General features: G+C 46.1%; 1 protein-coding gene across 1 annotated transcript in view; it reads right to left on the bottom strand.

Moving 5' to 3' along the window:
- Window positions 1-23,786, bottom strand: part of LOC139385579 (dynein, axonemal, heavy chain 7) — a 229,091-nt gene that overhangs the window by 99,955 nt on the left and 105,350 nt on the right. Inside the window, exons 37-43 of the mRNA XM_071130761.1 lie at window positions 21,045-21,200; window positions 20,676-20,844; window positions 20,213-20,339; window positions 13,396-13,615; window positions 4,776-5,234; window positions 4,522-4,689; window positions 3,934-4,179 (exon numbers count right to left, since the gene is read on the bottom strand). Of these exons, the coding sequence (XP_070986862.1) occupies window positions 3,934-4,179; window positions 4,522-4,689; window positions 4,776-5,234; window positions 13,396-13,615; window positions 20,213-20,339; window positions 20,676-20,844; window positions 21,045-21,200 (1,545 nt within the window). The remainder of the gene's footprint in view (window positions 1-3,933; window positions 4,180-4,521; window positions 4,690-4,775; window positions 5,235-13,395; window positions 13,616-20,212; window positions 20,340-20,675; window positions 20,845-21,044; window positions 21,201-23,786) is intronic.

The raw sequence follows: 23,786 nt of genomic DNA, 5'->3' as shown, positions 1-23,786 counted from the left end.
GATCTGTACATCCAAACATCACACCTGCGGAACAGGTACAGGATAGCAACAACAACTGCCCAAGTTACACAAGGAACGCACAATCCCTCCATCAGTGCTCAGACTGTCCACAATAGGCTGAGAGAGGCTGGACTGAGGGCTTGTAGGCCTGTTGTAATGTAGGTCCTCACCAGACATCACCTGCAACGTCGCCTATGGGCACAAAACCACCGTTGCTAGGCCAAACAAAAAGTGTTCTTCACTGACGAGTCGGGATTTGACTCACCAGGGGTCATAGTCGGATTCACGTTTATCGTCGAAGGAATGATCGTTAAACCGAGGCCTGTACTCTGGAACGGGATTGATTTGGAGGTGGAGGGTCCGTCATGGTCTGGGGCAGTGTGTCACAGCATCATTGGACTGAGCTTGTTGTCATTGCAGTCAATCTCAACACGTTACAGGGAAGACATCCTCCTCCCTCATGTTGTACCCTGCCAGCAGGCTCATCCTGACACAACCCTCCAGCATGACAATGCCACCAGACATACTGCTCGTTCTGGGTCTTCTCCTGAACCTTGACAGTACGAACTGGCCATGACGGACCCAGCAGACAATGGCCAGCTCCGCAACGCGTCTCCTCCGAAGAAGCCACCATTGGAAGGCACAAGGAGTTGCTACATGGACTTATCGAAGGGTTCTAGACCATGGCCGAACGGCATGACCACGCTTTGAACACATTTCTGGAGCAATTCTGTGGGTTGTCTGTCAGGCAGACTACCATGACGGTAACCTCCCATCCCTTCAGTAACCTGGCTGTTAGCAGCGCGGCCTCCCCGGTCATACCGGTTTCCCGAGAACCTCACTTACCTCCCCTGGAACACTTTGCTGGAGAGTCGGGAACCTGTCGGGCGTTTCTCGCGCAGTGTTCTCTCATCATCGAGCTGCAGCCCTCCTCCTTCCCCTCGAACCGCTCAAAGATTGCGTACCTGATCACGCTGAGGCCCGGGAGGGCTCTCGCCTACACTACAGCCATGTGCGAACTCCTCCAGACTGAAGCATACAGCCAACTGTTGTTCCCACACAGAGGTGAAGAAGATTTTTGATTCTCCACTGTCCGGGAGAGAGACTGCCCGGAGGATACTCCAGCTTTGGCAAACTCCCGCAGTGTGGCAGACTTTGTGGTGGATTTCCGCACGTTGGCAGCTGAGAGTGCCTGGAACCCGGAATCGCTGTGCGAAGGTTCTTGCACGGATTACCGGAGGAAGTGAATGACGAGCTAGCAGCCTGGGAACTACCAACAGATCTCAACTCGCTCATTGCCTTGACCATCCGGATCGACTGGAGGCTACAGAAATGTAGTAAAGATTCCACCTCGCCTCCTATGCATCCCGGAAGTCTTCGATGTTTCCATGGATGAGAGGACCCGAGGCTACCCGAGTTCCCCCGAAAGTCTCCAAAGTCTGCCGATTCACCTCTTCCCAAGCCGATGCAACTAGGCAGAGCTAGGCTGTCCCCAGCCGAACGTCTACACCGGCTTCACACGAAGAGTTGTCTGTATTGCAGGACTACTGGTCATTTCGTGTCCTCTGTCCACTAAAAGACCAGGCTCACCGGTAGGGGCGAGAACTTTTCCTCCCCCCTTTACTCATACCCCTTTCCATACAATCCTGCTGTGGGGGAACCAGTCAAAATCTCTCTGGATACTCATCGACTCTGGGACCGATGACAGTTTTTTGGACATTAGCCTGGCGTCTGAGCTGGGCATCCCCACTCATTCCCTTTCCATTCCCATGGACATTAGAGAGTGCTGGACGGTCGCTCTATAGCCTGGGTCACCCAAATACCACTCCAATCAGCCTACGAGTGTCAGGGAACCACAGCGAGGCAATCCAATCTCCTCAGGTTCCCATGGTACTGGAATATTATTGGCTCCAGCGACACAATCCAATCATAGACTGGACTGCTGGTGCCATCATGAGCTGCAGCCCGTTCTGCCACGGCCATTGTCAGAAGTCAGCGCAACCTGCCCCGGGTCATCTTCCTGTGGGCTCAGAAGTTGCCCCGGACCTCTTTGCCATTCCTGAGGAGTATCAGGACCTCCGGGATGTTTTCAGTAAGGCCTGGGCCACTTCCTCCACACCGACCCTATGACTGCTGGATCTTCTCCCAGGCACCACACCACCCCAGGGACGACAGTACTCTCTGTCAGGTCTGGGGACCAAGGCTATGGAGACCTACATCGAGGACTCCCTAGCTGCAGGGTGTATTTGTCCTTCTGCCACCCCTGCAGGACAGGGTTATTCTTTGTGGAGAAGAAAAGCAAAACCCTGCGCCCGTGCATCAACTACCAGGGCCTCAATGACCGCTACCCGCTACCGCCTCGGCCTTCGAGACGCTCCGTCGTGGCACCATTTTCTCCAAGTTGGGCCTGCGGAACGCCTAACACCTGGAGCTGATGCAAGAAGGGGACAAGTGGAAGACTGCCTTTAACACGGCCTGCGGTCACAACGAATACCTGGCCATGCCAGTTGGCCTTACCATAGCCCCAGCTGCGTTCCAGGCCCTGGCAACATGTTGAACCGGTTCGTCTTCGTTCGGTGGTGAATTGGCCCCAGCCTACGTCAAGAGTGCAGCTGCAACGTTTCCTGGGATTTGCCTACTTTTATTGGCGCTTTATCCAAGGTTAAAGCATCCTGGCTTCCCCCCTGTCTGCACTCAGCTCTCCCAAGATTCCATTCACGTAGTCACCTGCTGCTGACCGGGCGTTCCGGCACCTCAAGCACCGCTTCACCACTGCTCCCATATTGATTCATCCTGACCCGTCCCATCAGTTTGTGGTGGAGGCCAATGCTTCGGATGTCGGAGTGGGGGCTGTCCTGTCCCAGCGGTCCACCCTGGACCTCAAGTTACAACCCTGCGCCTTTTCCCATCGCCTCAATGCCACGGAGAGGAATTACGATGTGGGGAATTGTGAGCTTCTCGTGGTGAAGATGCCGTTGGAGGAGTGGAGACACTGCTTGGAGGGGACGGAACATCCGTACATTGTGTGGACGGATCACAAGAACCTGGAATATCTCCGCACAGTTACATCCCTGCGCCTTCTTCTCCCATCACCTCAATGCCACGGAGAGGAATTACGATGTGGGGAATAGTGAGCTTCTCGCAGTGAAGATGGCGTTGGAGGAGTGGAGACACTGCTTGGAGGGGACGGAACATCTGTTCATTGTGTGGACGGATCACAAGAACCTGGAATATCTTCGTACTGCAAGCTAGGTAGGTCCTGCTTTTCACCCGGTTTAACTTCTCCCTCTCCTACTGATTGGGATCCAAGAATATCAAGCCGGAAGCTCTGTCATGCCGATATAGCCCTGCGGCTACACCCTCGGACCCCGAGACCATCCTTCCCACCTCGTGCCTTGCAACAGCACTCAGCTGGGGAATAGGGAAGCAGGTCCATGAGACTACGCAGCATTCCCAGCCGAACCCTGGGGGGTTCACCCGGTTTAACTCCTCCAGGATCCAGGAAATCTTAAAGATACAGCATACAATTACATTCTAGACGATTATGTGCTTCCAAATTTGTGGCAACAATTTGGGGAAGGACCTTTCCTGTTTCAGTATGACAATGCCCCTGTGCACAAAGCGAGGTCCATACAGAAATGATTTGTCGAGAAAGGTGTGGAAGAACTTGACTGGGCTGCACAGAGCCCTGACCTCAGCCCCATTGAACACCTTTGGGATGAATTGGAACGTTGACTGAGAGCCAGGCCTAATTGAATGGAACCAAGCATGCAGCAATGTTCCAATATCTATTGGAAAGCCTTCTCAGAAGAAAGCCTTCCCAGAAGAATAGCAGCAAATGGTGGACCAACTCCATATTAATGCCCATGATTTTGTAATGAGATGTTCGATGAGCAGGTAACAACATACTTTTGGTCATGTAGTGTATATTACCTGGAACCAGTCGATGGTGCAACAGTTGATGAGGGCAGGGAAGCGTCTCAGGCGGCTCCGGAAGGTGTCTCCAATAGGGCTCATGGCCAGCACCACGTGCAGCTGCGAGCGGCAGCGCTCCAGGAACATGTTGAAGAGCGATAGCGGGCTGCCATCCGTCTGCTTGTCGCGCTCCCTTTGACGATCAAGCACACGCATGCGCTCGCAGATCTCTGCTTTCTCGTCAGTCGCAAACAGGTTGGGTACCTGGCGTGAGGAAAGGGGAAAAGGAAGGGAATGAGGATTTTTTCATGACACTGTAGCCATTTTTTGGGGGATTATTATAAAACATTTTAAACCACCTAAATGTTTGCATTTATGTATTTCGTAAATTGAGATATGGGTGTGTATCTCGAATGTTCATGCAAACCATTCATTAATTCATGCAATATTAACATGATTAAAGAAAAGTTCAAGAAAGGCAAATTACAGAAATCACAAAATGTATACTACTAGTCTGTGTCTTTGTCTCTGTTGTTGTGTCTGTGACCCTGAATTTCTATATAGGGGATAAAGAAAAGTGTCTGTGTCTGTCCGTCCATCCATCACCTCTCCAGTGTTGAGCAGGTTGCTGACGTCCTCCAGGAAGGACTCCATCTTGATCTGTGTGTCAGTGAAGAGGAAGACACCGTGCGTGTCGCCCTGCGTGGACTTGCGCATAATCAGCTTGAGGTCGTCACGCCACTCCGTCATGCCGTAGCTCTTTGCAATCTCCACCTGTTCAAAAAGTATATTGTGATTGTTATTGAGAGTTTGTAATTTTATACAAAATACAATTGTTAATGAAAAAAAAGTTTCTCCACCTGGAAGAGCTCCGCCTCTGCCATGTGGGCGGCCAACCTGGTAACAGACTGTCTCCCACTCCCGCCCACCCCCACCAGCAAGGCATGGCCGCGCGGCTGCTTGAGCACGCGCGAGATACGGCACACATGCTCGATGGCGAAGCGGAAGAGCACCAGGTTCATGGGCGCCTTGCTGACGTTGTTGTACTCATCCAGGTGCGACTCAACCACCTGCCTCAGCTGGTCCAGGTTGTTCACCTCGCGGTAGTTGCGGTCCTCGCCCTTGGGGTCGTGGAAGTCGCAGAACATGAGGCTGCGGAGGTCATCCTCCGTCACGCACCCGTCCTGGTCCTGGTCTAGGTGCTGGAAGAGCTGGTGGAAGTCCTCTTTGAGGAAGGACTGGGACACCTCCTGGAGGTAGCCCACCATCCAGGCCCGATCTGAGTCGTGCACTAGACGGTCGTAGTACACCCTCTGGACCTGTGAGAATGAATGAAGTAGCAATTTGTCAGCATGAGAATTGAACACCTAGGGCCGGTTGCACCAGTTGGGCATAAAAAAGTTGGACTTAAATGCTAGGTCGGGCATAGCTACGTCTGACTTTGGGATCATAATTTACACCTGTTGCACCCACCAAAAATATGACTAGTCATAGCTAAGTTTGAAGAAAGCAATGCTGGCATAGCTATGTCATGACATTTGATGCTTCATAATGATGGTTGCTAGGCACTGCACATTACAAGGCTGTTACCATCCTAGTGGCAGTTCGAAACTTTGCGAGGCATGTCCCATCACTTCGCAAAGCCCGCCACTATGCATGCACGTTTTCTTAACCACAACTGGCTGGATCAATCAATAATTACTGTGGAAATGTATATCACTAACTTACAAAAATATTGTAATTAAGTAGGCTAATGCCATTGAAGGCATTGACCATATTGTTGCTTACTGAAACTCCCAAAGTCATCCAACCGTTTAATCATTGTGGTCACTATAATTTCAGCACCGTAATGATTGGGACAGCGTTATTGCACTGCTTTGAGATAAGCATCCGATTTTTGATTTCACAGAATCTCCATTTGGATATTTGGTTACAATTAGGCTAGGAAAATGTTAGCCAAATTGAAGTGAGTGTTCATGATGGTAATATTTTGTCTAGTTTTCTCATCTAACAGTGAAATCAGATTTTTTTTTAAACATATTATGTAGCCTACACTAGCCAAGTATAACAGGGATTATTTTGCTCTACAGTCACGTAGTAGGCTAGGCTATATCCTGACTTAAAGCCCTTGACTTGTATCTGTATATTTGGTTAATTGAGCTCTGGCTGGGCAAATAGGTGGAGGTGGCAGCTCATCTATTAGTTTGCTAATATCTGATCAGACATACAGTGCCTTGCGAAAGTATTCGGCCCCCTTGAACTTTGCGACCTTTTGCCACATTTCAGGCTTCAAACATAAAGATATAAAACTGTATTTTTTTGTGAAGAATCAACAACAAGTGGGACACAATCATGAAGTGGAACGACATTTATTGGATATTTCAAAAATTTTTAACAAATCAAAAACTGAAAAATTGGGCGTGCAAAATTATTCAGCCCCTTTACTTTCAGTGCAGCAAACTCTCTCCAGAAGTTCAGTGAGGATCTCTGAATGATCCAATGTTGACCTAAATGACTAATGATGATAAATACAATCCACCTGTGTGTAATCAAGTCTCCGTATAAATGCACCTGCACTGTGATAGTCTCAGAGGTCCGTTAAAAGCGCAGAGAGCATCATGAAGAACAAGGAACACACCAGGCAGGTCCGAGATACTGTTGTGAAGAAGTTTAAAGCCGGATTTGGATACAAAAAGATTTCCCAAGCTTTAAACATCCAAAGGAGCACTGTGCAAGCGATAATATTGAAATGGAAGGAGTATCAGACCACTGCAAATCTACCAAGACCTGGCCGTCCCTCTAAACTTTTAGCTCATACAAGGAGAAGACTGATCAGAGATGCAGCCAAGAGGCCCATGATCACTCTGGATGAACTGCAGAGATCTACAGCTGAGGTGGGAGACTCTGTCCATAGGACAACAATCAGTCGTATATTGCACAAATCTGGCCTTTATGGAACAGTGGCAATAAGAAAGCCATTTCTTAAGATATCCATAAAAAGTGTTGGTTAAAGTTTGCCACAAGCCACCTGGGAGACACACCAAACATGTGGAAGAAGGTGCTCTGGTCAGATGAAACCAAAATGGAACTTTTTGGCAACAATGCAAAACGTTATGTTTGGCGTAAAAGCAACACATCATCCCCACTGTCAAACATGGTGTTATTTCTTACATTGGTACCCCAGGTCATCTTAGGTTTCATTACATACAGTCGAGAAGAACAACTGAACATAAAAGCAGCATCAACTCACCATCAGTACGACCAAGAATATGACTTTCGCGAAGCGGACCCTGTGTTCTGCCTTTCACCCAGGACAACGGAATGGATCCCAGCCAGCGACCCCCAAAAACGACTTCGAAAAAGGGGCTCACTGGAGAGACGCTATCGGAGGAGGTGCAGCCAGCGGGTTTCTCCACGCATCGCGCCGACAGAAACAAACATCTTTCTGGTAAGAAGAGGGGCGGGGCGTATGCTTTATGGTTAACGTGACGTGGTGTGGCCAAAACAACATACAGGAACTCAAGTCCTTCGGTTCACCTGATTTAGAATTCCTCACAATCAAATGTAGACCGCATTATCTACCAAGGGAATTCTCTTCGATTATAATCACAGCCGTGTATATTCCCCCCCAAGCAGACACATCGATGGCTCTGAACGAACTTTATTTGACTCTTTGCAAACTGGAACCAATATATCCGAAAGCTGCATTCATTGTAGCTGGGGATTTTAACAAGGCTAATCTGAATACAAAACTCCCTAAATGTTATCAGCATATCGATTGCGCAACCAGGGCGGGAAAAACCTTGGATCATTGCTATTCCAACTTCCGCGACGCATATAAGGCCCTGCCCCGCCCTCCTTTCGGAAAAGCTGACCACGACTCCATTTTGTTGATCCCTGCCTACAGACAGAAACTAAAACAAGAAGCTCCCGCGCTGATGTCTGTTCAACGCTGGTCCGACCAATCTGATTCCACACTCCAAGACTGCTTCCATCACGTGGACTGGGATATGTTCCGTATTGCGTCAGACGACAACATTGACGAATACGCTGATTCGGTGTGCGAGTTCATTAGAACGTGCGTTGAAGATGTCGTTCCCATAGCAACGTTTAAAACATTCCCAAACCAGAAACCGTGGATTGATGGCAGCATTTGCGTGAAACTGAAAGCGCGAACCACTGCTTTTAATCAGGGCAAGGTGACTGGAAACATGACCGAATACAAACAGTGTAACTATTCCCTCCGCAAGGCAATCAAACAAGCTAAGCGTCAGTATAGAGACAAAGTAGAATCTCAATTCAACGGCTCAGACACAAGAGGTATGTGGCAGGGTCTACAGTCAATCACGGATTACAAAAAGAAAACCAGCACCGTCACGGACCAGGATGTCTTGCTCCCAGGCAGACTAAATAACTTTTTTGCCCGCTTTGAGGACAATACAGTGCCACTGACACGGCCCGCAACTAAAACATGCGGACTCTCCTTCACTGCAGCCGACGTGAGGAAAACATTTAAACGTGTCAACCCTCGCAAGGCTGCAGGCCCAGACGGCATCCCCAGCCGCGCCCTCAGAGCATGCGCAGACCAGCTGGCTGGTGTGTTTACGGACATATTGAATCAATCCCTATCCCAGTCTGTTGTTCCCACATGCTTCAAGAGGGCCACCATTGTTCCTGTTCCCAAGAAAGCTAAGGTAACTGAGCTAAACGACTACTTCCGTCATAGCACATGTAGCACTCACTTCCGTCATCATGAAGTGCTTTGAGAGACTAGTCAAGGACCATATCACCTCCACCCTACCTGACACCCTAGACCCACTCCAATTTGCTTACCGCCCAAATAGGTCCACAGACGATGCAATCTCAACCACACTGCACACTGCCCTAACCCATCTGGACAAGAGGAATACCTATGTGAGAATGCTGTTCATCGACTACAGCTCGGCATTTAACACCATAGTGCCCTCCAAGCTCGTCATCAAGCTCGAGAACCTGGGTCTCGACCCCGCCCTGTGCAACTGGGTACTGGACTTCCTGACGGGCCGCCCCCAGGTGGTGAGGGTAGGCAACAACATCTCCACCCCGCTGATCCTCAACACTGGGGCCCCACAAGGGTGCGTTCTGAGCCCTCTCCTGTACTCCCTGTTCACCCACGACTGCGTGGCCACGCACGCCTCCAACTCAATCATCAAGTTTGCAGACGACACAACAGTGGTAGGCTTGATTACCAACAACGGCGAGACGGCCTACAGGGAGGAGGTGAGGGCCCTCGGAGTGTGGTGTCAGGAAAATAACCTCACACTCAACGTCAACAAAACTAAGGAGATGATTGTGGACTTCAGGAAACAGCAGAGGGAACACCTCCCTATCCACATCGATGGAACAGTAGTGGAGAGGGTAGTAAGTTTTAAGTTCCTTGGCGTACACATCACAGACAAACTGAATTGGTCCACCCACACAGACAGCATCGTGAAGAAGGCGCAGCAGCGCCTCTTCAACCTCAGGAGGCTGAAGAAATTCGGCTTATCACCAAAAGCACTCACAAACTTCTACAGATGCACAATCGAGAGCATCCTGTCGGGCTGTATCACCGCCTGGTACGGCAACTGCTCCGCCAACAACCGTAAGGCTCTCCAGAGGGTAGTGAGGTCTGCACAACGCATCACCGGGGGCAAACTACCTGCCCTCCAGGACACCTACACCACCCGATGTCACAGGAAGGCCATAAAGATCATCAAGGACAGCAACCACCCGAGCCACTGCCTGTTCACCCCGCTATCATCCAGAAGGCGAGGTCAGTACAGGTGCATCAAAGCTGGGACCGAGAGACTGAAAAACAGCTTCTATCTCAAGGCCATCAGACTGTTAAACAGCCACCACTAACATTGAGTGGCTGCTGCCAACACACTGACTCAACTCCAGCCACTTTAATAATGGGAATTGATGGGAAATGATGTAAAATATATCACTAGCCACTTTAAACAATGCTACCTAATATAATTGTCCCTACATTACTCATCTCATATGTATATGTATATACTGTACTCTATATCATCTACTGCATCCTTATGTAATACATGTATCACTAGCCACTTTAACTATGCCACTTTGTTTACATACTCATCTCATATGTATATACTGCACTCAATACCATCTACTGTATCTTGCCTATGCCGCTCTGTACCATCACTCATTCATATATCTTTATGTACATATTCTTTATCCCCTTACACTTGTGTCTATAAGGTAGTAGTTTTGGAATTGTTAGCTAGATTACTTGTTGGTTATTACTGCATTGTCGGAACTAGAAGCACAAGCATTTCGCTACACTCGCACTAACATTTGCTAACCATGTGACAAATAAAATGTGATTTGATTTGGTGGCAGCATCATGGTTTGGGCCTGCTTTTCTTCAGCAGGGACAGGGAAGATGGTTAAAATTGATGGGAAGATGGATGGAGCCAAATACAGGACCATTCTGGAAGAAAACCTGATGGAGTCTGCAAAAGACCTGAGACTGGGACGGAGATTTGTCTTCCAACAAGACAATGATCCAAAACATAAAGCAAAATCTACAATGGAATGGTTCAAAAATAAACATATCCAGGTGTTAGAATGGCCAAGTCAAAGTCCAGACCTGAATTCAATCGAGAATCTGTGGAAAGAACTGAAAACTGCTGTTCACAAATGCTCTCCATTCAACCTCACTGAGCTCGAGCTGTTTTGCAAGGAGGAATGGGAAAAAAATTTCAGTCTCTCGATGTGCAAAACTGATAGAGACATACCCCAAGCGACTTACAGCTGTAATCGCAGCAAAAGGTGGCGCTACAAAGTATTAACTTAAGGGGCCTGAATAATTTTGCATGCCCAATTTTTCAGTTTTTGATTTGTTAAAATTTTGAAATATCCAATAAATGTCGTTCCACTTCATGATTGTGTCCCACTTGTTGTTGATTCTTCACAAAAAAAATACAGTTTTATATCTTTATGTTTGAAGCCTGTAATGTGGCAAAAGGTCGCAAAGTTCAAGGGGGCCGAATACTTTCGCAAGGCACTGTATTTAGCATGCTATAATGTAGCATATACATCAAGTGTATTATGTTGCTATTGACTCGTGCATAGGCAACTCAAAAAGAGGTTGTGAAATGTAGACTCACATCCTGAAAAAATATAGATTTCTATTATTTTCTGTGCATATCATGAAAAAGACAGTCCCAATTTAACACCCTACACCTGCTCCCTAGTTGGCATAGAATCTACGTCGACGCGTAGCTCATAGAAGGGCGTTTTGGCCCGGAGTAGAGCACATTTTACGCTGGAAATAGAATTACGACCCACTTAAGACCAACTGGTGCAACGGGCCCCTGAATATTATTACAATTTACACGTCATGATTTGTTAGAACCTTGAGAAAATAGACTCATGGGACAGTTTATTAAGTTACTGTTCGATTGAACGTCAGAATGGGCAAAACAAGTGACCTAAGCGTCTTTGATCGTAGTATGATCATCGGTGCCAGGCGAGCCAGATCCAGTATCTCAGAAATCGCCACCGTCCTGGGATTTTCACCCACGACATTGTCTAGGGTTCACCGAAGATGGTGAGACAAACAAAAAAACATCCAGTCAGCGGACAACTCTTCGATCCTGGTCACTGATGGATGACTGCAGCAGGGTTCCACTCCCATCAGCTAAAAACAAGAAGAAGTGGCCCCAGTGAGCACGCGATCAACAACACTGGACAATTGTGGAGTGGAAAAACATTGCCTGGAATACAACAGCGAGTTCAGTTTACTTGAGAGGCCTGCAGAGTCCCCAGACCTCAATCCAATAGAGCATACAGTATTTGGGATGAGATGGAACGGGCTATTCGCAGCATGAATGTTCCCGCCGTCCAATCTGCAGCAACTACATGATGCCACCGCATCAGCTTAGACCAACATCCCTGTGGAAGTTTCCGACACCTTGTAAAATGCCACAAATAATTCAGGCTGTTCTGGAGGCAAAGGGGGGTCCGACCCGGTACTAGATGGGTGTCCCTAATAAACTGGCCGGTGAGTGTAGATTCATAAGGGCTTGACAATAACCTTTTTAACCGCACTTGATCTTCGGACAAGTAGGATAGATTTTTGACTTCATGCCTAAAGCTCAAGTCCAAAAATACAAATAAATGTCTATCACCATGGGCTAAAAATGTGACTGAAATTTGTTTTGGTGTTCACAAAATAAAATTCATTATTATCATTATTACACACAAGCCTAAGAGCACCATGCGCATTGCCAAGCGTCGGTTGAAGTGGTGTAAAGCTTGCCGCTATTGGGCTCTGGAGCAGTGGAAACACATTCTCTGGAGTGATGAATTACGCTTCACCATCTGGCAGTCTGACAGACGAATCTGGGTTTGGCGGATGCCAGGAGAATACTACCTGCCAAAATGCATAGTGCCAACTATAAAGTTTGGTGGAGAAGGAAAAATGGTCTGGGACCGTTATTCATGGTTTGGGCTAGGCCCTTAGTTCTAGTGAAGGAAAATCTTAACCCTACAACATTCTACACGATTCTGTGCTTCCAAATTTGTGGCAACTATTTGGGAAAAGGCCATTTCCTGTTTCAGCATGACAATTCCCCAGTGCACAAAGCGAGGTCCATACAGAAATTATTTGTCGAGATCGGTGTTGTAGAACTTAACTGGCCTGCACAGAGCCCTGACCTCAACCCCATCAAACACCTTTGGGAAAAAATGGAACGCTGACTGCGAGCCAGGCCTAATAGCCCAACATCAGAGCCCGACCTCACTAATGGTCTTGTACCTGAATGGAAGCAAGTCCCTACAGCAATGTTCCAGCATCTAGTGGAAAGCCATCCCAGAAGAGTGGAGGCTATAGCAGAAAAGGGGAGGACCAACTCCATCTTAATGCCCATCAATTTGGAATGAGATGTTTGAGGGGAAGGTGTGCACACTTTTGGTTAGGTAGTGAACAACACTGCCCCTTTAAGACATAAAAACACTTTTCAAAGATAGCTGTAAATGTGCAAGTTGTGTACTCTTGTTGGAAGCAATCAGTCTTCCATCACAACCACATGTGATCGAAAGACCGTTTGTGCCTATCAATGGTTTCTACTCCGATGCGCTGTGCCTAACACAAGATTAACGCCTGTCTTGCAAAGTTAGATTTGTTTTGTTGCATTAATGTTAATAAAATTACAATTAATTTGCCACTCAACTTAATTAATTTTTCCCAATATTTGTACTTCCCATATGGATAGATAACACCACGGTAATTCAAGTGCAGAGTTTGGGAGATGAAAGTCTGCAACACATCGCATCCGGAGGACACTTTGATCCAATTCTGATAGGATAAAATATTTGATATTCTGATTTTAGTGACTTTTTTACTTTACATCTATGTTCTGCTTGTCTGAATTATTTCTTTTTTTACCTGTCCCGGGCAAGCGTGAATACTGAGCCCTGTATACATACCTCATGCACCCAGAGGCGCTTGATGGCGCTAGGGTTCTCAGCTGTTTCAGGTCGGGACAGACAAATGCCCTGGATGACACGGGAGAAGTCTCGCAGGTTAAAAAGGTAGTGGGACTTGGCCGGGGTTGGCAGCAGGTTCTTGGTGGCCTCCTGGTACACAGACATTGTGCCATTTATGATCTGAGCGGTCAGCGTTGCAAATGGCTTGGGGAAAGCAAACCTGGTGAGGAAGAGGTGAGGAGTCATAAATGATATTATATATACACAATAACAATTGTGAAAACGTTCCACATACGCACACACACACGCACACTCACACACACACTATAGCCTCAGCCGTGTTAGCAATTTATGATATTCTTCAACAACACAGACCCTAAAGCAAATCAAGGGGAGAGAAATATATTTATTAAAAGAGAACAAATCATAGTTGTTATGCTGGAAAGTGGATGGTTGATCTTCATTCTTCTCTGTTCTCATTGTTTCTCCACTGAACAAACAGACAGGATGTAGTTTAAACAAAAATCTAACCTGTGGTTGACCAATTAGAATTCATTGCAGCAAAATTGGGCCAATGGTGAAAATACAAAGTATCACATGTCAGCTTCAATGTATAGATCATTTGGACCAATGACAACTTGCCACATATAGCTACAGTTGAAGTCGGAAGTTTAAATAAACTTAGGTTGGAGTCATTAAAACTTGGTTTTCAACCACAACACAAATTTCTTGTTATCAAACTATAGTTTTGGCAAGTCGGTAAGGACATATACTTTGCGCATGACACAAGTAATTTTTCCAACAATTGTTACAGATTATTTCACTTATAATTCACTGTATCACAATTTCAGTGGGTCAGAAGTTTTCATACACTAAGTTGAACGCGCCTTTAGCTTGGAAAATTCCAGAAAATTATGTCATGGCGTTTGAAGCTTCTGATGCATTTAAGACAATTGGAGGTGTACCTGTGGATGTATTTCAAGGCCTACCTTCAAACTCAGTGCCTCTTTGCTTGACATCATGGGAAAATCAAAATAAATCAGCCAAGACCTCAGAACATTTGTGGGCAGAACTGAAAAAGCGTGTGCGAGCAAGGCGGCCGTCAAATCTGATTCAGTTACACTAGCTCTGTCAGGAGAAATGGGCCAAAATTCAACCCAATTTACTGTGGGAAGCTTGTGGAAGGCTACCCAAAACGTTTGACCCAAGTTAAACAATTTAAAGGCAATGTTACCAAATACTAATTGAGGGTATGTAAACCTTTGACCCACTGAGAATGTGATGAAAGAAATAAAAGCGGAAATAAATAATTCTCTCTACTATTATTCTGACATTTCACATTCTTAATTACAACAAAGTGGTGATCTTAACTGACCAAAACCAGGGAATTTTTACTAGGATTAAATGTCAGGAATTGTGAAAAAGTGAGTTTAAATGTATTTGGCTAAGGTGTATGTAAACTTCCGACTTCAGCAGGCTGTTAGCCAGCCTGCCAGCTTAGAGGAGTCTGCCACTAGCACAGTCAGTGTAGTCAGCTCAGCTATCCCCATTGAGACCGTGTCTGTGCCTCGACCTAGTTTGGGCGAAACTAAACATGGCGATGTTCGCCTTAGCAACCTCACTGGAATGAAGACCTCCTCCATTCCTGCCATTATAGAAAAAGATTGAGATACCTCACATCTCAAAATAGGGCTGCCTAACATTAGATCCCTCACTTCCAAGGCAGTTATAGTCAATGAACTAATTAATCACTGATCATAATCTTGATGTCATTGGCCTGACTGAAACATGGCTTAAGCCTGATGAATTTACTGTGTTAAATGAGGCCTCACCTCCTGGTTACTCTAGTGACCATATCTCCTGCGCATCCTGCAAAGGCGAAGATGTTGCTAACATGTATGATAGGAAATTTCAATTTACAAAAAAAAACAGTTTTTTTCGTCTTTTGAGCTTTTAGTCATAAAATCCATGGAGCCTACTCAATCACTTTGTATAGCTACTGTTTACAGGCCTCCTGGGCTATATACAGAGTTCCTCACTGAGTTCCCTGAATTCCTACCAAACCTTGTAGTCATGGCAGATAATATTCATATTTTTGGTGACTTTAATATTCCCATGGAAAAGTCCACAGACCCACTCCAAAAGGCTTTCGGAGCCATCATCGACTCAGTGGATTTTGTACAACATGTCTCCGGACCTACTCACTACCACAGTCATACTCTGGACCTAGTTTTGTCTGGGTTGGTGCTCCCCTTGGGTTTTGCCGTGGCGGAAATCTATTGTGGGCTATACTCAGCCTTGTCTCAAGATGGTAAGTTGGTGGTTGAAGATATCCCTCTAGGGGTGTGGGGGCTGTGCTATGGCAAAGTGGGTGGGGTTATATCCTGCCTGTTTGGCCCTGTCCAGGGGTATCGTCGGATGGGGCCACAGTGTCTCCCGACCCCTCCTGTCTCATCCTCCAGTATTTATGCTGCAGTAGTTCATGTGTCGGGGGGCTAGGGTCAGTCTGTTATATCTGGAGTTTTTCTCCTGTCTTATCCGGTGTACTGTGTAAATTTAAGTATGCTCTCACTAATTCTCTCTTTCTTTCCCTCTCTCTTTCTTTATTTTTCTCTATCGGAGGACCTGAGCCCTAGGACCATGCCTCAGGACTACCTGGCCTGATGACTCCTTGCTGTCCCCAGTCCTCCTGGCTGTGCTGCTGCTCCAGTTTCAACTGTTCTGCCTGCGGCTATGGAACCCTGACCTGTTCACCGGACGTACTACCTGTCCCAGACCTGCTGTTTTCAACTCTCTAAAGACAGCAGGAGTGGTAGAGATACTCTGAATGATCGGCTATGAAAAGCCAACTGACATTTACTCCTGAGGTGCTGACCTGTCGCACCCTCGACAACCACTGTGATTATTATTATTTGACCCTGCTGGTCATCTATGAACATTTGAACATCTTTGCCATCTTCTGTTAAAATCTCCACCCGGCACAGCCAGAAGAGGACTGGCCACCCCTCATAGCCTGGTTCCTCTCTAGGTTTCTTTCTAGGTTCTGGCTTTTCTAGGGAGTTTTTCCTAGCCATCGTGCTTCTACACCTGCATTGCTTGCTGTTTGGGGTTTTAGGCTGGATATCTGTACAGCACTGAGATATCAGCTAATGTAAGAAGGGCTTTATAAATACATTTGATTTGATTTTTAACTGTATGAGTCCCGGACTGGAACCCCTACACAGATTCTAAACAGTTGTTGAGCTGAAAAACAACCCATGTCCCTGACCCATTAATCTAAAGAAAAAAACTAGTTCCATTGATCTTTAGTTCTCTGCATTGTATATTTATCTTTTAATATTCTTACAGCTGTCTGTCAATACTATCAACAGAACCCTTTGGCAAAACCTGGAAATAAAAGTGTCATATAGTAATTTGAGAAGATGTAGCCAGGCTTTGATCCTCATTACCTTCAATCATGCAGGTTTGTTTAAACAATTTACATGACAATTTACTCGTTAAAACATGCGTGTTGAAAGATAGGAGTAATGTTAATATGTGAATACGAGAATATAGGAGTGTCACGCCCTGACCATAGAGAGCTGTTTATTCTCTATGTTGGTTAGGTCGGGTTGTGAGTAAGGGTGCGTTATCTATGGGAATTGTATATCTATGTTGGCCTGGTATGGTTCCCAATCAGAGGCAGCTGTTTATCGTTGTCTCTGATTGGGGATCATATTTAGGTAGCCATTTCCCCATTGTGCTTTGTGGGATCTTGTCTATGTACAGTTGCCTGTGAGCATTATTGTAGCTTCACGTTTCGTTTGTTCGCTTTGTTGTTTTGTTCTTTGAAGTTTTCTATTCCAAAATAAAGGATGGAAACATACCACGCTGCATCTTGGTCTACTCCACGAACGTGACAGAAGATCCCACCACAAACTGACCAAGCAGCGTGGCCAGGAGGAGCAGGTATCCTGGGCCTGCGAGGATATCCAGGAAGTAAAGACATCCTGGACTTGGGAGGAGATAATGGCAGGAGACGAAAGCCTTCCATGGAAGCAGACGCAAGCTGTGAAGGAAGGACAACGACGACACCGGGGTTCGCAGCCATGACAGAAGCCCGGGAGGCAGCCTCAAAAAAAAATTGGGGAGGGGCACACGGAGTGATCGGCGAAGGAATATTGGGATAGATTGAGCGAGGATAATTGTAAGATAGTTGAGGGGAGTGATGAGGTAGAGTGGCTGGTTTGGTGTCTGGAGCAAGACAGTCGCTGTGAGGAGCATGTTTTGCGGAGACACGCAATGTGTCTCCAGTGCGCATCCACAGCCCGGTGTGTTCTGTGCCAGCTCCTCGCACTGCTCGTCTCCAGTACGTCTCCTCGGTCCAGGATATCCTGCGCCGGCTCTACGCACTGTGTCGCCAGTGCAGCTTCCCAGCCAGTGCGTCCTGTGCCAGCGCCCCGCACTTGCCGGGCTAAAGTGAGCATCCAGCCACGATGGGTTGTGCCAGCTCTATGCTCTAGACCTCCAGTGCCCTGACCATAGAGAGCTGTTTATTCTCTATATTGGTTAGGTCGGGGTGTGATTAACCTTTTTGGGAAAGGGGCCAGCAATTTCACTTTTGATAAATAGCATTCCCAGAGTGAACTGCCTCCTACTCTGTCCCAGATGCTAATATATACATATTATTATTAGTATTGGATAGAAAACACTCTGAAATTTCTAAAACTGTTTGAATTATGTCTGTGAGTATAACAGAACTCATATGGCAGGCGAAAAAACCTAAGAAAAATCCAACCAGGAACTGGGACATCTGAAGTTTGTAGTTTTTCAGAGCTTGGCCTACGGAATACACATTGAGATATGGATAAAGTTGCACTACCTACGGCTTCCACTAGATGTCAACCGTCTTTAGAAACTTGAATGACGATTCTACTATAAAGGAGGGGCTTATGAGACCTCTTTGAGTCAGTGGTCTTGCAGAGTGCCTTGGTCTCATGACGTGCGCTCCAAACAGAGTTACCTCTCGTTCCAGTGCTTTTCTGAAGACAAAGGAATTCTCCGGTTGGAACATTACTGATGTTTTATGTTAAAAATATCCTAAAGATTGATTCCATACATTATTTGACATGTTTCTAAAGGACTGTAACGTAACTTTTCGAGTCTTTGTCTGGATGAAGTGCCTGCGCCTCATGAAGATGGATTACTGGGCTGAACACGCTAACAACAAGTGGCTATTTGGACATAAATGATGGACTTTATGGAACAAATCAGTCATTTATTGTTGAACTGGGATTCCTGGGAGTGCCTTCTGATGAAGATCAACAAAGGTAAGTGAATATTTATAGTGTTGTTTCTAACTTCTGTTGACTCCAAAATGGCCGATATTTCTCTGGCTGGATTGGGTTCTGAGCGCCGTTCTCAGATTATGCTTTATCCGTAAAGTTTTTGTTGAAATCTGACACAGTGGTTGCATTAAGGAGAAGTATATCTTTAATTCTGTGAATAACACATATCTTTTATCAATGTTTATTATGAGTATTTCTGCAAAATCACTGAATGTTTTGGAATCAAAACATTACTGCAACATGACTGCACGTAAGGCGCCAATGTAAACTGAGATTTTTGGACATAAATATGCACATTATTGAACAAAACATACATGTATTGTGTAACATGATGTCCTATGAGTGTCATCTGATGAAGAGCATCAAAGGTTAGCGATACATTTTATCTATATTTCTGCTTTTTGTGACTCCTACCTTTGGCTGGAAAAATTGCTGTGTTTTTTTCGACTTGGCTATGACCTAACATATGTTGTGCTTTCGCTGTAAAGCATTTTTGAAATCGGACACGATGGGTAGATTAACGAGATGTTTATATTTCATTTGCTGTATTGGATGTGTTAATGTGTGAAAGTTACATATTTCTGAAAAATATTTTTTAATTTTACGCAATGCCTTTTCAGCAGAATGTTGTCGATGGGTTCCGCTAGAAAGGTTAAGGGTGGGTTATCTAGGGGAATTGTATATCTATGCTGTTATGGTTCCCAATCAGAGACAGCTGTTTATCGTTGTCTCTGATTGGGGATCATATTTAGGTAGCCATTTCCCCATTGTGCTTTGTGGGATCTTGTCTATAAGATGCCTGTGAGCATTATTATAGCTTCACGTTTCGTTTGTTCGCTTTGTTCTTTGAAGGTTTCTATTCCAAAATAAAGGATGGGAACATACCACGCTGCATCTTGGTCTACTCCTTATGACGAACGTGACAAGGAGTGTACTTGACAAAGCACAGAACATTGCAAAATACATACCACTTCATGAAAACTGTGTGTATATGCCATGTTATAACAGAGTTGGGCTAACTATCCTCCATATGGCACCAACTGTTCTGTGACAATACAGTGTTTCCCCTAGGATTTTTTTCAGCAGTGGTGTGGGGGGTCCGTGGGTGGATTTTGGCCATTTTATTTGAATTCCTCATTGTTAGAAGTTTTTTCCAAATCGGATGTTAGGTACTTTATTTATTGAATATTATATGAATCCTATTAATTACAACGGCCTATTTGATCTCAGAGATCATATTATATTTCAACAAAATAATTGCAGGTATGCAAATGTTACCGGTAACAAACTACAGAAACGATTTCAGAACAATCTGAAATGGTGGAGGTCGAAATTCTCTTTCTTGTGCTATTTGAGGTGGAACGACCCGAAAGGGTTTAATTGTCTAGGAGGTTAGGTCTAGGCCTAAATATGTACTGTATATCTAGGCTGAACTATCTATCTATGTTGCTGAAGAGAGGGCTAACTTCTCAGCAACACTATATTGTTACCTTATAGTGAGGTGCCAGTCCATGATTCTGGAGAAAATTGTGTACATGGTCTTCTCGTCAAAGTCGTTGATGGTGACCGTGTTTAAGTGGCGTAGGTAGCGAGCTGTGATTGGGTTTCTCCCACCACCTGAGGGCAGAAATCCAATGCTTTGAAAATGGCTTTCGGTAGAAGGTGCCCTTAGGCTCAGATCTAAGACCAGCTCACCCTCCCCAAATCCTCAAATCAGTTTCCATAGGGGCACAGAGTTAGAAAATGTAGAAAGCGCACTTGGGACAAATGACTGTGATAGCATGTAAACCTTTTAAACGCTTCTTTCAATGCCCCCCTAAGAAAGATTAATAATAATACATTGAATAAAAATTGGTCTTTAAATAAACAGCAACTGCTGAATAGTGTTGTGAAAAAAAGTGTGAGCAAATAAACTCAGTAAAGGGACAGCTGAGCTGTACGTGCTAGACTCACCGGGCGGTCCCATGGCACACATGATCTGGATGTCCACTAGCTTGATCATGGAGCAGTCCTTCATGTCGTACCAGTTCCAGTGGTCCAGCCACTGACGCAGCAGCTCCACGGGGGGCTGGGCCCCGTACGTCTCCCTGGCCGGCATGTTCACGTCGTCCACAAACACCACCTGGACAAATGAAGAACTTATTAAACTACAATGTCTTTCACTCTGCTGCAATACTACTTTTCACTGTCAGCACAACACTACATCGAGGGCTTATCAACACCGTTATTATTATTCAAGAATTAAACACATACACGCATGACAATGTCAGTCACGCATGCACGCACGCATCCATGTGCACACACACAGCCTGGCAAACCTACCGTTCTCTTGCCCATGGGCGGGCCGTACACCCCTTTGCGGCGCTTATCCAGCTTTGACATGATGATGTTCTGTGTCTGGGCGGCTGTGGTCTGTGCTGAGAAGTTAATCATCAGGGGGCTATATACATCCTTATTCAGACGGTTCAACAGAAAGTCCTGCAGAGAGTTTGTGGGAAGTTAGGGTTGTTTCACACTACTAAGCTGTTGGTTAAACATTCATCATAGTAGCTAGAACCATCCTGGAGAGGACTGTTGAGAAGTTGAAAATAAAATATCTGAGCCAGCACAGATCGGTTCGTATTGGCACTGTAGTGTAAAAAGTGTTTTTCCTTTGTGACTATAACAGCTGTTTCAGATGGTTCTTTGAGAATCATGGTCCTTTGCACCAATACCTTACAGACAGTTTTAAGTGGGGGGTTGAGGGGATGGTCTAAACTACAGTCTCTAAATATGAGTTTGAGGTAATGTAATCAAATAGCCTAGCCATACATTGTGAGTTGACTTATTACTATTATTTTGATTGTATGATCACAGAAGATTTAGGATATTATGAATCTTAACTGGAAAATAAGAACACTTATTACGCAACACTCTTCTGTTTTGCTCGTCTCAAGCTGGTATTTTGAGTCCCTCTTGTAGTGTTCTAGGAATTGGATTTTAAAAAATGATGCTTTTACAATGAGCTTTTTCTTGCACCTACTACAGTAAGCACTTTCTCAGTACTCACTGAAGAAAACATAGGGTGAATTATTTTCTAAAATAATTGAACGTTCAAGTTCTGAATTGGCCTGCAGAAGTGACACATTTTTCTGTTGTTATTTTGACTCTGTACTCCAGCATTTTGTATTGGAAATAATACCATGACAATGAGGTTACAGTTCTGACTGTCAGCTTTAATTTTAGGGTATTTTATCCATATCGGGTGAACCATTTCGAAATTACAGCACTTTTTGTACATAGGCCCCCCCATTTTAGGACAAATGTACTTATATGTGCATTGAAGTATTAAAAAAAGTTAAGTATTTGGTCCAATATTCATAACACGCTATGACTCATCAAGGTTGTGACTCTACACATTTGTTAGACGCATTTGATGTTTGTTTTGGTTGTATTACAGATTAATTTGTGCCCAATAGGAATTTATGGTAAATCATGTATTGTGTCATTTTGGAGTAACTGTCAGGACTTCCACCGAAGTCGTTTCCTCCCCTTGTTCGGGCGGTGTTCGGCGGTCGGCGTCACCGGTCTTCTAGCCATCGTCGATCCACTTTTCACTTTCCATTTGTTTTGTCTTGTTTTCCTACACACATGGTTTCCATTTCTCTCATTAAGTGTTGTGTATTTAACCCTCTGTTCCCCCATTTCCTTGTGTGGAATTGTTTGTTTGTAAGTGCTTGTGCACTATGTTACTGGTGCGCGTCTGGTTTTGTACCCATGTAGTTTTTTTTTTTATTGCTGTTGGTTTTGAAATTAAACTGCTCCGACAATTACCTATTTCTGCTCTCCTGCATCTGAATTCACTGCCACCAGTTCCGCAACCCTTACAGAATTCCACACCACCCATATGGAGTCAGCAGGAGCAGGTGCCCCTGCTATAGGGGTCGAGGAGCGCGTCCTGGAGCAAGAGGCGATGATCCACCATCTCGGCGCCGCCATGGACCACGTTGTCCAAACCATGGACCGCTGGGAGAGACAGGGAGTTCCTCCAGCGCCTCCCCCAGCACAACAGGGGCCTCCACAACTCACTCCCCCTGCACCCGGTTCCAGTGGGATTCGCCTCACCCTCCCCGGGGAGTACGATGAGACGGCTGCCCGCTGCCAGGGTTTCCTGCTGCAATTGGAGTTATACCTGGCAACCGTCCACCCGGCACCTTCGGGCAGTTAAAGGGTGTCCGCTCTCGTCTCCTGTCTCTCGGGGAAATCCCTGGAGAGGGCCAACGCCATGCGGGTGGAAGGAGATGCGGTGCCGGTGCTTTGAGGAGTTCACCCATCGTTTCCGGGCAGTCTTCAACCACCTTGGCAGAGCGGCGGGTGAATGTCTTTTCCACATACGGCAGGGGACGAGGAGCGCACAGGAGTTCGATTTGGACTTTCGGACCCTGGCCTCCGGAGTGGGATGGAACAACAGGGCCCTGATGGACAACTATCGCTGCAGTTTGCGCGAGGACGTATGTCGAGAGTTGGCCTGCAGGGAGACCACCCTCACCTTCGACCAGCTGGTGGCCTGTCCATTCAGCTGGATAACCTGCTGGCTACCCGCGGACGTCCAGATCGGGGGTCTGTTGGTTCCATCCCCCAGCACCACCGCTCCGATGCCATGGAGTTGGGAGGTGCTGCGCTCAGGGAGACCGGATGAGGTTCCGTCTCGCGCACCATCTGTGGCCGCAGAGGTCACACTGCAGGTCGGTGCCGGGTTGGTTCCTCTGGGGGTCGAGGCAGCAGGCAGGGCACTCTGGCGTCACCCCAGATGAGAGGGCACCATTCTCACCCAGAGCCCTCTGTTGCACACATGTTTTTGTTTGTTAATTTTCCTGAGTTCTCCCCGCATTCCCAGCATAAGGCACTTGTCGATTCAGGCGCGGCTGGCAATTTTATTGACAAATCATTTGCCCATAGTTTAGGGAACTCCATCGTTCTTGTGGCTATGCCCTTCCCAGTTCACGCCTTACATAGTCGACCATTAGGGTCAGGGTTGATTAGGGAGGCCACCGCTCCTCTGGGCATGGTGACGCAGGGGGGGTC

This window comes from Oncorhynchus clarkii, chromosome 3 (assembly GCF_045791955.1).
Source record: "Oncorhynchus clarkii lewisi isolate Uvic-CL-2024 chromosome 3, UVic_Ocla_1.0, whole genome shotgun sequence".
Taxonomy (NCBI): Eukaryota; Metazoa; Chordata; class Actinopteri; order Salmoniformes; family Salmonidae; genus Oncorhynchus; species Oncorhynchus clarkii.
Note: the sequence above shows the minus strand (reverse complement) of the source record. Positions and strands in the feature narration are given on the sequence as shown.